Source organism: Siphateles boraxobius, unplaced genomic scaffold, assembly GCF_051911475.1.
Source record: "Siphateles boraxobius isolate OS27281-9 unplaced genomic scaffold, OSU_SipBor_1 30, whole genome shotgun sequence".
In the NCBI taxonomy this organism is placed as follows: Eukaryota; Metazoa; Chordata; class Actinopteri; order Cypriniformes; family Leuciscidae; genus Siphateles; species Siphateles boraxobius.
Genome location: NW_027508920.1, coordinates 2,477,354 through 2,489,789, shown reverse-complemented (window position 1 = coordinate 2,489,789; position 12,436 = coordinate 2,477,354). Strand labels below are relative to the sequence as shown.

Here is a 12,436-nt window from a genome sequence, read left to right as displayed (position 1 = left end):
GTTCCTAATAATCCTTTAGGTGAGTGTATATATACACTCACCTAAAGGATTATTGGGAACACCATACTAATACTGTGTTTGACCCCCTTTCGCCTTCAGAACTGCCTTAATTCTACATGGCATTGATTCAACAAGGTGCTGAAAGCATTCTTTAGAAATGTTGGCCCATATTGATAGGATAGCATCTTGCAGTTGATGGAGATTTGTGGGATGCACATCCAGGGCACGAAGCTCCCATTCCACCACATCCCAAAGATGCTCTATTGGGTTGAGATCTGGTGACTGTGGGGGCCATTTTAGTACAGTGAACTCATTGTCATGTTCAAGAAACCAATTTGAAATGATTCGAGCTTTGTGACATGGTGCATTATCCTGCTGGAAGTAGGCATTAGAGGATGGGTACATGGTGGCCATAAAGGGGTGGACATGGTCAGAAACAATGCTCAGGTAGGCCGTGGCATTTAAACGATACCCAATTGGCACTAAGGGGCCTAAAGTGTGCCAAGAAAACATCCCCCACACCATTACACCACCACCAGCCTGCACAGTGGTAACAAGGCATGATGGATCCATGTTCTCATTCTGTTTACGCCAAATTCTGACTCTACCATCTGAATGTCTAAACAGAAATCGAGACTCATCAGACCAGGCAACATTTTTCCAGTCTTCAACGGTCCAATTTTGGTGAGCTCTTGCAAATTGTAGCCTCTTTTTCCTATTTGTAGTGGAGATGAGTGGTACCCGGTGGGGTCTTCTGCTGTTGTAGCCCATCCGCCTCAAGGTTGTGCGTGTTGTGGCTTCACAAATGCTTTGCTGCATACCTCGGTTGTAACGAGTGGTTATTTCAGTCGAAGTTGCTCTTCTATCAGCTTGAATCAGTCGGCCCATTCTCCTCTGACCTCTAGCATCAACAAGGCATTTTCGCCCAGAGGACTGCCGCATACTGGATGTTTTTCCCTTTTTACACCATTCTTTGTAAACCCTAGAAATGGCTGTGCGTGAAAATCCCAGTAACTGAGCAGATTGTGAAATACTTTAGGGGTGTGGTCCTGGTCAAGACAATCTCCTGAACTCCAAACTGAATGTCAGAATGGGAAAGAAAGGTGATTTAAGCAATTTTGAGCGTGGCATGGTTGTTGGTGCCAGACCGGCCGGTCTGAGTATTTCTCAATCTGCTCAGGTACTGGGATTTTCACGCACAACCATTTCTAGGGTTTACAAAGAATGGTGTGAAAAGGGAAATACTCAGACCAGCCCGTCTGGCTCCAGCAACCATGCCACGCTCAAAATTGCTTAAATCACCTTTCTTTCCCATTCTGACATTCAGTTTGGAGTTCAGGAGATTGTCTTGACCAGGACCACAACCCTAAATGCATTGAAGCAACTGCCATGTGATTGGTTGATTAGATATTTGCATTAATGAGACATTGAACAGGTGTTCCTAATAATCCTTTAGGTGAGTGTATATATATATATATATATATATATATATATATATATAGTACACTTTTTTATAATCAAAGACCTTTATTGTTTATACTTCCATGTGTTCTGAAACTTATATTTGCAACTGTGCCTGGTACCATTATTTGTGCATAAATAACATTAAATGCAGCATTAAATGGAACTAAGAACAAAAGTTTCTGTGGCAGAGATTTAATATTTTGATTGAGGATCTGGGAGATCACACATACAAAGAAAAAAAAAGAAGTACATATAATGTTTCATATATAAAATACAGTCCAAACTTTAAGTTATTAAAATCCTTTGAACCAATAAGAATAATAAAGCCATTTAGATAAAGGATTTAAATGAACTTTCTAGCTCAGCAGTACATTAAATGTGTGAATGATCATAAAATCATAAACTGCATATTTATTACTGGATGTGTCTGTGCCTGTGTGTAGTTGGAATTGATTTAATGATCTGAATCTGAGATGGTCTGCAGATCCCTCAGTTGTTTCCATTCTGTTTAAAGGTGAAGTATGTAAGATTTGTTATGTTAAAATACATTATCCTAATCCAGTTTATGGTTCATTGACTACTATTAGTATGCCATTCTTGGGTTTATCTCCCCCAAAAATTTAAACATTGAGCCTCAAACTATTCAATCAAAACACTGAGAGTGGTCTGCTAAGATCCATCTTTCCAGCTCAACCTATTGTTAGAGTGGATTGTCTATAGTAGCAGGCCGAGCAAGAGAGTGTTTAGCCAGTGTGGGACCATGACTCGCGCATGACATGTAAAAAGAAGTGCAATCAAAAATGTGCTACATTTAGACGTTCAAAGATTAAACAGGTCATGAACACGTCAAAGCAAACGGGGTGCAGAGATATAAAACACAACAATGGACGCTTCAGTGCCATACAGGATTATCATGCACCCGTTCAAAAACACGAATGCACCAGTTTATGTTTACTTTCATGTGTCCAATGTAGACCGCCACAAACAGTCGTTGTGCGTCATGTCAAAAAATGTGCCTATTGCAGCTATGTTGGATGGGTTTATTATAAGCGTGACACTTGCGTTCGCTCCAAACAGTCTACTTAATTGCTTACTTATGACTAGGGGTAGAACCGACTGGTCGATTAGTCGTCTAGTCGACCTTAATGCAATGCCGTGACGCTTTAAGCTTGACGTCGACTAGTCGCGTTGATCATGTGACACTATGATTGCGCTAATTTTGATACTAACATGTGGCAGACGACAACAGACGAAGAGCCCAGGGGGTCATTGCAGCAAGAAAGCAGCATTGGTACATCAAGTGTGTGTAAATACTTTACTAACCTAACAGTAGATATTGTTGAAAACGAAAGTAAAAGCATGACGCACGCTGATTGTTTTACCGGGAAATGAGAGTTCAGTCTCCTTATTAAAATATTATTTTTTTCTTATATTTATTTAAACATAGTAATGATGTAGGCTACCTCTAATTCACCCGCAATTCATTGGAATATTATTTTGTATTAGGCTACTTGGATCTGGGCATCACTAACGCGCAGATGTGAATTTATAGCTTTTTTTCCTTTACTTTTTTCTTTTCATCCTGAATGATGATGTAAACAGCGGGCTATTTAGACCTAGCCACTTCATGTGTTTCTGTGATCTGATAGTTGTCCGGTCGTGAAAAGACCAGGTGTAAATGCCCTCCGAAACGCATTCGAGATGGATTTAAATACGATCGCTCAAACCACTTCAGGAGGAGGTCTGGGCCGCTTAACAGACGAAACTGCATCTGGTTGTTGAAAGAAACCACATATGTAAATTGGACTTCTCCCAACAATGCTAAAAATAAACGTGTGCGAGTGTCTTAGCCTAGGCTATATTTCATGTTATATTCATTATATGACGAAGCTAGGCAACACGCATCACCGCAGAGATGAGCAGCTCGAGCATCTATTCGTCAACGTGCAAACTATCGCAATCAAAGTGAAAGTCGCAGACGCTTAACACACAATCATCTCCATTAAAAGTAAAGAAACAAAATGATCTTACCAGTGGTGTCTCTCTTATTGCGGTCTTTGATTTTGAAATGAGCTGATAATCAATAAAATTCAGCTCATTACTGTTGCTTTCGGTGACGTGAACTCCGTTAAATCTGCATATAGCGCGTTGTTTGAAGATCGGATTTATATCCGTTTTGCGAAAACATCTTTATTTGACCAGGTGTAAATGGAATAGTTTTGATAAATCAGATCAGTAAAAACGCATGAAGTGACCAGGTGTAAATGGCCCCATTATGAGCTGTCAGCATCTGTATAATTTTCTGTTAATTAATTGCAAATTGTGTTAAATCTCTTGTGTTTTTTTGAATGACGTCATCGACTAGTCGACGTCGACTCGACTTTGATGTCATAACAGTCGACTTCAAAAAATCTGAAGTCGTTCAACCCCTACTTATGACACATAGCAACACAGCTAAAAGAATTTCTAATTTGAACCTTTATTGAAAATAGCTTACTGTTTACCTGTATTTATGATGTTTGAGTTGGGAGAGGCACGACACGCGAAAGGTGCATTTCCATTAGGTGCCACTATAGTGTCGCAGAAACTACATACTTCACCTTTAAAATTTGTGAAATAAAAATGGCATGGAGGATGATGTTCATTGATTAATGCTGTAGTTGAGTCTCTTCAGTATGGCTCTGCTTTCAGACTCCTGTACAGGCAGCAGGTGAAAAACATGCCGAAAATCTGAAAGAACATATGAGAGGAAAAGCATGATATTAATACAATTCCATATAATATCATACTGTCGTGGCAAAAAAATAAAAAATATGGACAGAACTACTCATTATATACCATGTGTCAAATCGATGATTTATGGCCCTTCATTTATGACCTGTCACTCCCTCATTAGGATCCTGTCACCCCTGATTGACATGGCAGGATGTGACCATGCATTTATGGAACTGTCCCAATACCCATTCTTGCAATCTTTGCACTAGACCGCTTGTCTACTTACATGTTGTATTTCCTGTATTTTGCCAGTTTTCAAGCGGGTGTGAAGACTGCAAGTGTGTGTGGGGCTTTTGATTAGCCGATGGGACACACTACATACATTTGTAAAAATGCAAGTTCTGAATTATTTTTACTGAGCTTTATTTACACATTTTGATTTTCAATACTTTGCATTTAAACCTGTCACCCCCATTTTGGGGGTGGATTTTGCTCGTGGCGGGTAACACAGTCACTCCAACTAGCTACTTTGGCGGGTTGAATAATTGTAGTCTTTTCAAAAGGCATCTCCGTCATGCGAGACAGTGTAGTGTGCGCACGGCAGAGAGGGAGAGAGCGAGAGACCTTGCGTGTGTGTGCTAGTGTAAGAATGGAGCATTTACATCATATATTTCTATCCATTTCTTGTCAACCTTACCAGTAGTCATTATTAGGGCCTGAGCACAAAAATGACACAAACTGAAATGTGTTCTTTACGATGAGAGGAACGTTCCCCTCAAATTTTAATGAAAATAAAAGCAACTTTGTCCGAACCATGGCATGCATTTTTTGTGAGGTTTCGAGACTGACCTACTTTCCATTGCAACTTGTAACAAAGAATTTCCCATCAGGGCTCAAAGTAATGAGAAAAAAAGTCTGATTCTGATATTTAAACAGACAGTGTTTCTAATGCTAAAGGTTTTTTCAGTTGAGTTTCTTATATTTTTTATTAATCTTCTACATCCATGCACCACTTTTATTATGCAATAAGAAGCTATTTTTTATGTCTTTATCTTGATACATGGTTTTATTTAAAAAAGGAGCTTTACACACAACCTTATCAGAGCTAATGATAATGACATGTATTGTTATACATTTATGTAGTCTTGATTTGGATGTGTACAGTGGTTTTACATTTAAAAGGGTTGTAAATCTAGTTCAAGTAAATTTTAGCACACCATAGTTAACTTTAATCAGGTAATTTCACAACAACAAAAATGTGGCTAGTAAAAATGCTGTGTGGCTAGTAACTTTGGAAAACCACTAGCCACATTGGTTAGTGAGCAAAAAAGTTAATGTCAAGCCCTGGTTGTAATTCAAGAATGCTTTGGAATATAGACCTAAGTTTGGGCTTGTTTTAAAGAAAAAAACTCAGCAGATTATTACTGAAGTGAAAGCACTTCGAAAAATTAAAGTATGAAAAAGTTAAGGAAGTTTAAATTTACAATAAATCAATATATAAAATATATATTTTTTTTCTTTTATATAAAATGAATATTTTACAAAATATTTTTTACTATAAAATTACTATAAAATGAAAGCCATATATCTAACCAAGTTGTGTTCCAAATTTAAAGTTGATATCACAAAAATGTAAGTTCCCATGAGATTTTGTTTAGGCGTAATACCAAAAATAGCCATTCCATTGAATTTAATTGTATGCATTCTGCCATAACAAATTAATAAATTTCTATCCAAATATCACTTCTGTCACTAAATATGTAACCTTGAGACTCAGACCTTTCTGACAATATGTGTTTTGTCAAGATTAGAAAAGGTTTTGATCATAAATTATGAAAGATGACGCCCAAAAGGGGAGGAGCCTAATAAAATAATTTAGAGTACTGTTTCTATGGTAATGCAACGTCCAATTTCAAAACGGTTTTCACAGGTTGAATTCTGAATACCTAATTTATGATCACTACTAAAATATGTGATGTAATTATAATATATATATATATATATATATATATATATATATATATATATATATATATATATACACACTTTTTAGAGGACTTTTTACTTTACTTTTTAAAATATTATTTTATCATTTTTTTATTGACAAATACTAGATTATGTTTGATTATGAACTTTTAGCATTAAAAAACAAAGTTTCAATGATTAAAAGTGTGTAAGTCGACTTTTTGTGACAAAGGTCAGAAACGTCCCGGGTTACGTATTTTAACCCTAATTCCCCGAAGGGACGGACGCTGCGTGTAATCGCAGTGGGAACGCCCCCCAGCGTAACGCGTCTGAAGCATGAATGAAATCCGTCAATGGAGAGATGGAGCGTCATACCGAGTGACGTCATTGACCAGGAAGCTATAAATATACCCTGAGCACACAATACGCCAGCTTAAAGTTACTGAAGCAAGCGACCCAAGGGGATGCCGGGAGTATGGCAGGACACGCAGCGTCCGTCCCTTCGGGGAACTAGGGTTACATACGTAACCCGGGACGTTCCCCTTCAGGGACTACCGCTGCGTGTAATCGCAGTGGGAACGCAATACCCACATCCCCATACGACCAAATCCCCGTCGTGTGTCATTAGGAGACACAAACTGACGAGAGAACCTGAGCCCCGGGAGTGGAGCTAAGATCAAGGGAATAAAATCTAACGAAAGTGTGCGGTGAGGACCAGCCTGCCGCATCACAAACGTCCTGAAGAGAAGCTCCTGAAAGAAGAGCTGTAGAGGCAGCCATACTCCTGGTGGAATGAGCCCTTACAGCCAAAGGTGAAGGCTGATGGGCCGAACCGTAAGCAAGCGAGATGGCCTCGACCACCCACTTGCTCATCCTTTGCTTAGATGCCGGACACCCTTTCTTAGGTGACCCAAAAACAGACAAACAGTTGTACCGATCTCCTCCACAGGGCAGCTCTGTGGACATAAGCATCTAAAGCCCTAACGGGGCACAGCAAATTAAGTCTCTTCTGGTCTGACGTCAGAAAAGGCGGAGGACAGACAGCCTGCAGAACTATAGGTCTAACAAAAGTAGTTGGCACCTTAGGAACATAACCTGGTCTCGGACAGAGAAAGGCCTTAACCATACCAGGAGCAAATTCCAGGCACGAGGGAGCCACCGAAAGTGCTTGAATATCTCCAATTCTTTTTAGAGATGAGATATCGAGAAGAAGGATAGTCTTTAGCGTAAGAAACTTTTCCGAAACTTCCTCGATGGGCTCGAAAGAAGCTAGGGAGAGACCTTCTAAGACGATGGCCAGATCCCAAGCTGGTACCCTCGTGCGAACTGCAGGCCTCAGCCTCAAGGCGCCACGAAGGAAGTGAGATATAAGATACAATAGTTCATCTGTGTTAACAAGTGTACCCTCTGTTGATCAAAGAAGTTTTAGTGTTTTTGATTGTGTGATAAAGAAACTCACAAAATGTTTAGAAAAAATGCTAGACTGATCCCCACAACTGAAAAAGGTGGTCTTGCGACTCTTTTGTGGTCAGATAACGAATTCAAATCAGTGTTAGGAGTATAAATGAACCTAATCGTCACTGAGCAAGTTAGACAAGAACTAACGCAGAAATATGAGATTCATCCAGACAAGACTTGGTTGGTAGATGAGTGTAAAAAGGTACTAGGAGCAAGAAATTAAGAAATTAAACCGCAACAAAGATGCAGAAAAAACTGATGTGGAAGAAGTTAGTCACCCTGATAACAATTATCCTGACTTACAAGCTTTCTTTGAAACAGATGTAGCCATTCAATCAGTAACTGATGAGCCGGTAGATTCAGTTAAGGTATGTGGCGCTAGGAGAAGATCTCAGGGAATTGAGGGAACTGAAAGTGTTCCTCCTAACTCTTCTGTTGTACAAATTCAAACTGTTGCCAAAGCGCTAGGACCTAAAGATATAGAGAGACTATCCCAGAGCTTGACCTCAGCACGCACACATTTTTCTGAATGTAGAAGAGCATTGATCAGAAAAATGCGTCTCTACGACATGTCGTTGACAGAAGTCACACAGCCGATGTCACAAATTCTAACTGAATCTGAATTCCACAGTTTTGAGTCTGCTGTAAACAATTCTGATTTTCAACATGCCAGAAAAGATGAATTGAGAGAGGGTATTCGGAGAGTGTTAAAGAACATTGTTGGAACAAACATTGACTGGTCAAAGATCACTAGTTGTGTACAAAAGAAGGATGTAACTGTGAGTGAGTACACTGAAAGATTTTGTCAGTCAGCTGCAGCATACACTGGGACAGCTGACACTTCAGAGAAGGTGCTAGATGATAATGGTCCACTAGTTCGCACATGGTTTGATGGTCTTTTGTCAGAACATAGAAAGGCATTGCCTTTCTTAGACTTCACATGGTCCACTAGAACCCTGCAAAACAACTTGGACAGGTAAGCTACTTGGGAAAGAGACACTGATGTCAAGGCAAGAGTAAAAATTGCAGCAGCATCCTTTAAGGTCAACACAGAGAATCAACAGAAACGTAAATGTCCTAAAAGAGAGGGCAGTTGTTATTACTGTGGTAAGCATGAACATTGGAGAAAAGAGTGTAGGAAAAACTAAAATAACTTTAGAGAAGTTAACAATGTTACTCAGCTTCTACTCAGTCTGCTTGCTACTCTGAAGGAGCCCCTCCCCTCGTCATTAAACTCGTGGGGCAGCTTGTTGAGGTGTTAACCATTTGGGCTGTGAGTGCTTAATTTCCCCAGTAACTTACAACAAAGATGAAAGACTTATTTTTGTTTAATAGAACAAAAGGAAAGTGACTGTCTCAGCCTTCCTTTGGGGGACACTGGTTAAGTAGACTCACAGCCTTAAATGTTATGCTACAGCACAGGCCATTCATCAGTAATGGTGTTAGGTCAGACTGTAAATGTAAAATGCCCTCATGCAGTGTCCGCACTAATGAATCAAGCAAAAGTCACTTCTGTCACCTCCTCCCGTTGGGGAAATTGGTTAACTATCCTTACAGCCCTGAAAACTGTTTTACAGCGTGCGCCAGTCCCAAACCCATCCTCATGTGTATGATGTCTGCAATGACTGAAGTTGTGTTAGAGGATGAAGGAGAAATGACTCACGATTGCGTTACGCTTACATACACACCTACGAGTGAAGTAAAAGAAACTCCCATAGAGAATTCAGAATTTGAGTTGTTTGTTGATGGTTCAGCTCAAGTCCTTGAAGGTGACAGATGAGCAGGTTATGCAGTAACGTCCACCACTGAAGTGGTAGCTTCAGGTCGTCTTCCAGATCATTTTTCAGCTCAAGCTGCAGAACTAGAAGCCTTAACTAGAGCATGCACGCTAGCTTCAGGATCGGTTGCAAATATCTACTCAGATTCCATGTATGCTTTTGGGGTAATCCATGATTTTGGTGTCATTTGGCAAAGCAGACAGTTTCTAACTTCAGCTGGATCCCCCATTAAGCATGCTGGATTAGTGAAAGATCTAATGTTTGCCATTAAACTTCCAAAGAAATTAGCGGTGATCAAAGTGAAAGCACATCTCACAACTAATACTACAGAAGCTAAAGGTAATGCTCTTGCTGATGTAGCGGCTAAACAGGCTTGTTCCTATGAAACTGTACAAGTGTGTTCAGGTAGTACAGCACAGAAGATAATTCTACCTCCTGAATCAATCATTGATCTGTACAAAGACGTTCCTCTATATGAAGCATGGTCATGGTTAGACAAAGGAGGCACGTGGATTCATCCGGCTGCTGGACCAAAGCGGGAAAGTATGTCGCTCCCGAATCACTGCTGGCAAATTGGGCTCGACAAATACACAATTTGGGTCACAGTGGTCCAGCAACAATGAATAACAGGTTCTCAAATCGATGGTGGAATCCAAAATTCAGAAACGTAGCCACCGAAAGAGTCAAGAGATGCGTTACATATCAGAAAAATAATGATGTGCCAGCAGCAACTACAGCAGCAACACATACCCCAGCTCCACCAGGACCATTTCGTCACCTACATTTCTTAGACTGCAGCGACGCACAGCGAAGTCCTCAATAAAGAATAACTTCTGCTTGAAAGATATCCCAACATCTCCTGGTCTCTGAAGAAAAAAATTTCCAACAGCTTTAAAACACAAGCTCTGACATTTTCTGTTATTGTGCGCAAAAACCCTCACGCATCATGCTGTGTGAAATACAGACTAAACATCCCACCGCTGTATGGCCAGATGATATGCAAACTACTTTTCTCTGCTGGATAAAGCAAACCAACTTCTTGCTAGTAAAATTTTGACTGATACGGATTGTAATCAAGGTAAAGATTGCAGTGACATACAGTAGTCATACAGTAAGGACGCTCTTGACGCACTGATCGCACATTGTATTTTTGCTCAGGTACATTTTAGTACATTCATGTTGTTTTCACACGCATTGAGGAAAATGTTTTTATCTGTCATGTGTACGTTGCTGTATTTAGTAATGCTGAATGGATTTGTGAATTCTACTAGGCATATGCAGTCAGGTCAAGACAGTTTGAATGGTTTAGCTTTTTTTGGCATCTCCATGTGGTCCATACTGTGCACTGTAAAATCTTAAAAGATTTGTTCTATAATGTTTTTTCATGTGTGCTTTGGTGTGCATACATTTATGTAATATATGGACTCTTTATATCATTTGGTTATTAGGTGTCATTTTGGAGTCTCCAAGTGTCCTTTTTTGGAAAGACACCTACATTTACCTTGATAAAAGCTCATAGAAAATACTGAATAGTGAGAATCATCCCTCAAACTGATAATTTACGTTGATGGATTTAGCAAATGATGACAAAATGAATATGTTAAACAAGATAAATTATGTATGCTTAATTTCACGATAAGTATGTGATTAATCGCAAAAAAAATTAAGCTATTGACAGCCCTATATCATATATTATAGAGCATAACATTTACATCCTTGTTTTTTTTTTTTTTACATTTAAAATCTATATATTTCAGATTTCAACCTGTTTTATTTGATTTCACACATTTAAGTCTGGCAATATAGTTTAAGGAAAGCCTAACTAGTAAAAAGAGCACATATTTATGTCAAAATAATACATTAACTAATGTAAGTAAGAACAAGTTACTTACTCTTCAGAAACGATATCCTCCGCTGGATCAAGCAGTGCCAGATCACATTCTTCTTCTGAGGTAAATTTCCTCAAGGCTTATTGTTCTGCCTGTTTGCATGGGTCACACTGATAATTACTGTATGAATAGCCCACACTACTCGTGGATGTGCCCACATTAAGCAGTTTCCACTGTTATCAGGAATAAAGTGATTGCGCACTGTAAAATGTGTATAAAATGAGCCTTTGCTGACTCCAGAGGGTTCATAAATTGTCTTTTGTTAGATAGGAATTTCTGAACAGACATTTCGTAGTTTCATTTAAAGTGCACATATTGAAATAGGTGTGACATATTGAAATATGTCATGTAAGTAGAAAAGTGGTCAAGTGCAAGTGTGATAATTGGGACAGGCACAGAAATTCACATCCGACCAATACATGTTTGACACATCCTGCCATGTCAATCATGGTAAAAGTGGTCATAAAAAAAAGTTTGTATTATGCATTACGGTTTTAGTATTTAAACAAGTACATGATACAATTTTAAGGGTGGCTAAAGTGCAAGTGTTAAGCTACAGTACATGTGTCCTCTACACTTTGCAGTGCTCAGCTGACCTGCACACAGGCTATGCCCACTCCCACCGCACCAATGATCTGCAAGTGATTCAGAATGAAGTTCTCCAGCTTTGAGATGCAGCCACCCTGAAAAAAAATTACACAAAGTCAAAAACAAAAGTTCATACCATATTTTGAGTAGTAAGACAAGTATTTTAACACAATAATCACTACCTTTTTTTAGATAAAATAGCTGAGAAATATTTGAGGGTTGTGTCTTAATAAAGTTAACAATTTTAACATCAGAAATTAGCACTACGTTCAAATCTGGGAACAGTTATTTTGATGTGAGTGCAATGAATCCCTTCTTTGTGTAAATTTAGCTCAAAGAGAATTAATTCTATTCATAGGGAATTTTGACAGAATCACTGTTTTACAGCTTGATAAAATGAATCGTCTAGCGCTCAATTGAACGGGCCATAACTCTCAACTCTGCAGCGAATATTATTACCCGAAGTATAGTTAAAGTACTATTTATTAGCACGGTAGAAAGTGAGGAAAGTGGTTAAATACTTGAGAACAGATTGTTTTGGTGACTTTTTTCGTCCATTACCTGTGGGGTTTTCCAGGG

The 12,436-nt window shown here is 39.1% G+C and overlaps 1 protein-coding gene and 1 long non-coding RNA gene across 3 annotated transcripts in view; both read right to left on the bottom strand.

Annotated features, from left to right (window-relative positions):
- LOC143757198 (uncharacterized) overlaps positions 1–12,436 on the bottom strand; it is a 208,437-nt gene that overhangs the window by 11,819 nt on the left and 184,182 nt on the right. The gene's annotated exons all lie outside the window — the stretch shown is intronic.
- Positions 1,641–12,436, bottom strand: part of cd151l (CD151 antigen, like) — an 86,477-nt gene continuing 75,681 nt past the window's right edge. For both annotated transcript variants that reach the window (XM_077248150.1, XM_077248151.1), the window contains 2 exons: positions 11,866–11,952; positions 1,641–4,194 (listed from right to left, as the gene is read on the bottom strand). In XM_077248150.1, coding sequence (XP_077104265.1) covers positions 4,135–4,194; positions 11,866–11,952 — 147 coding nt within the window. In that variant the 3' untranslated portion in view covers positions 1,641–4,134. The remainder of the gene's footprint in view (positions 4,195–11,865; positions 11,953–12,436) is intronic.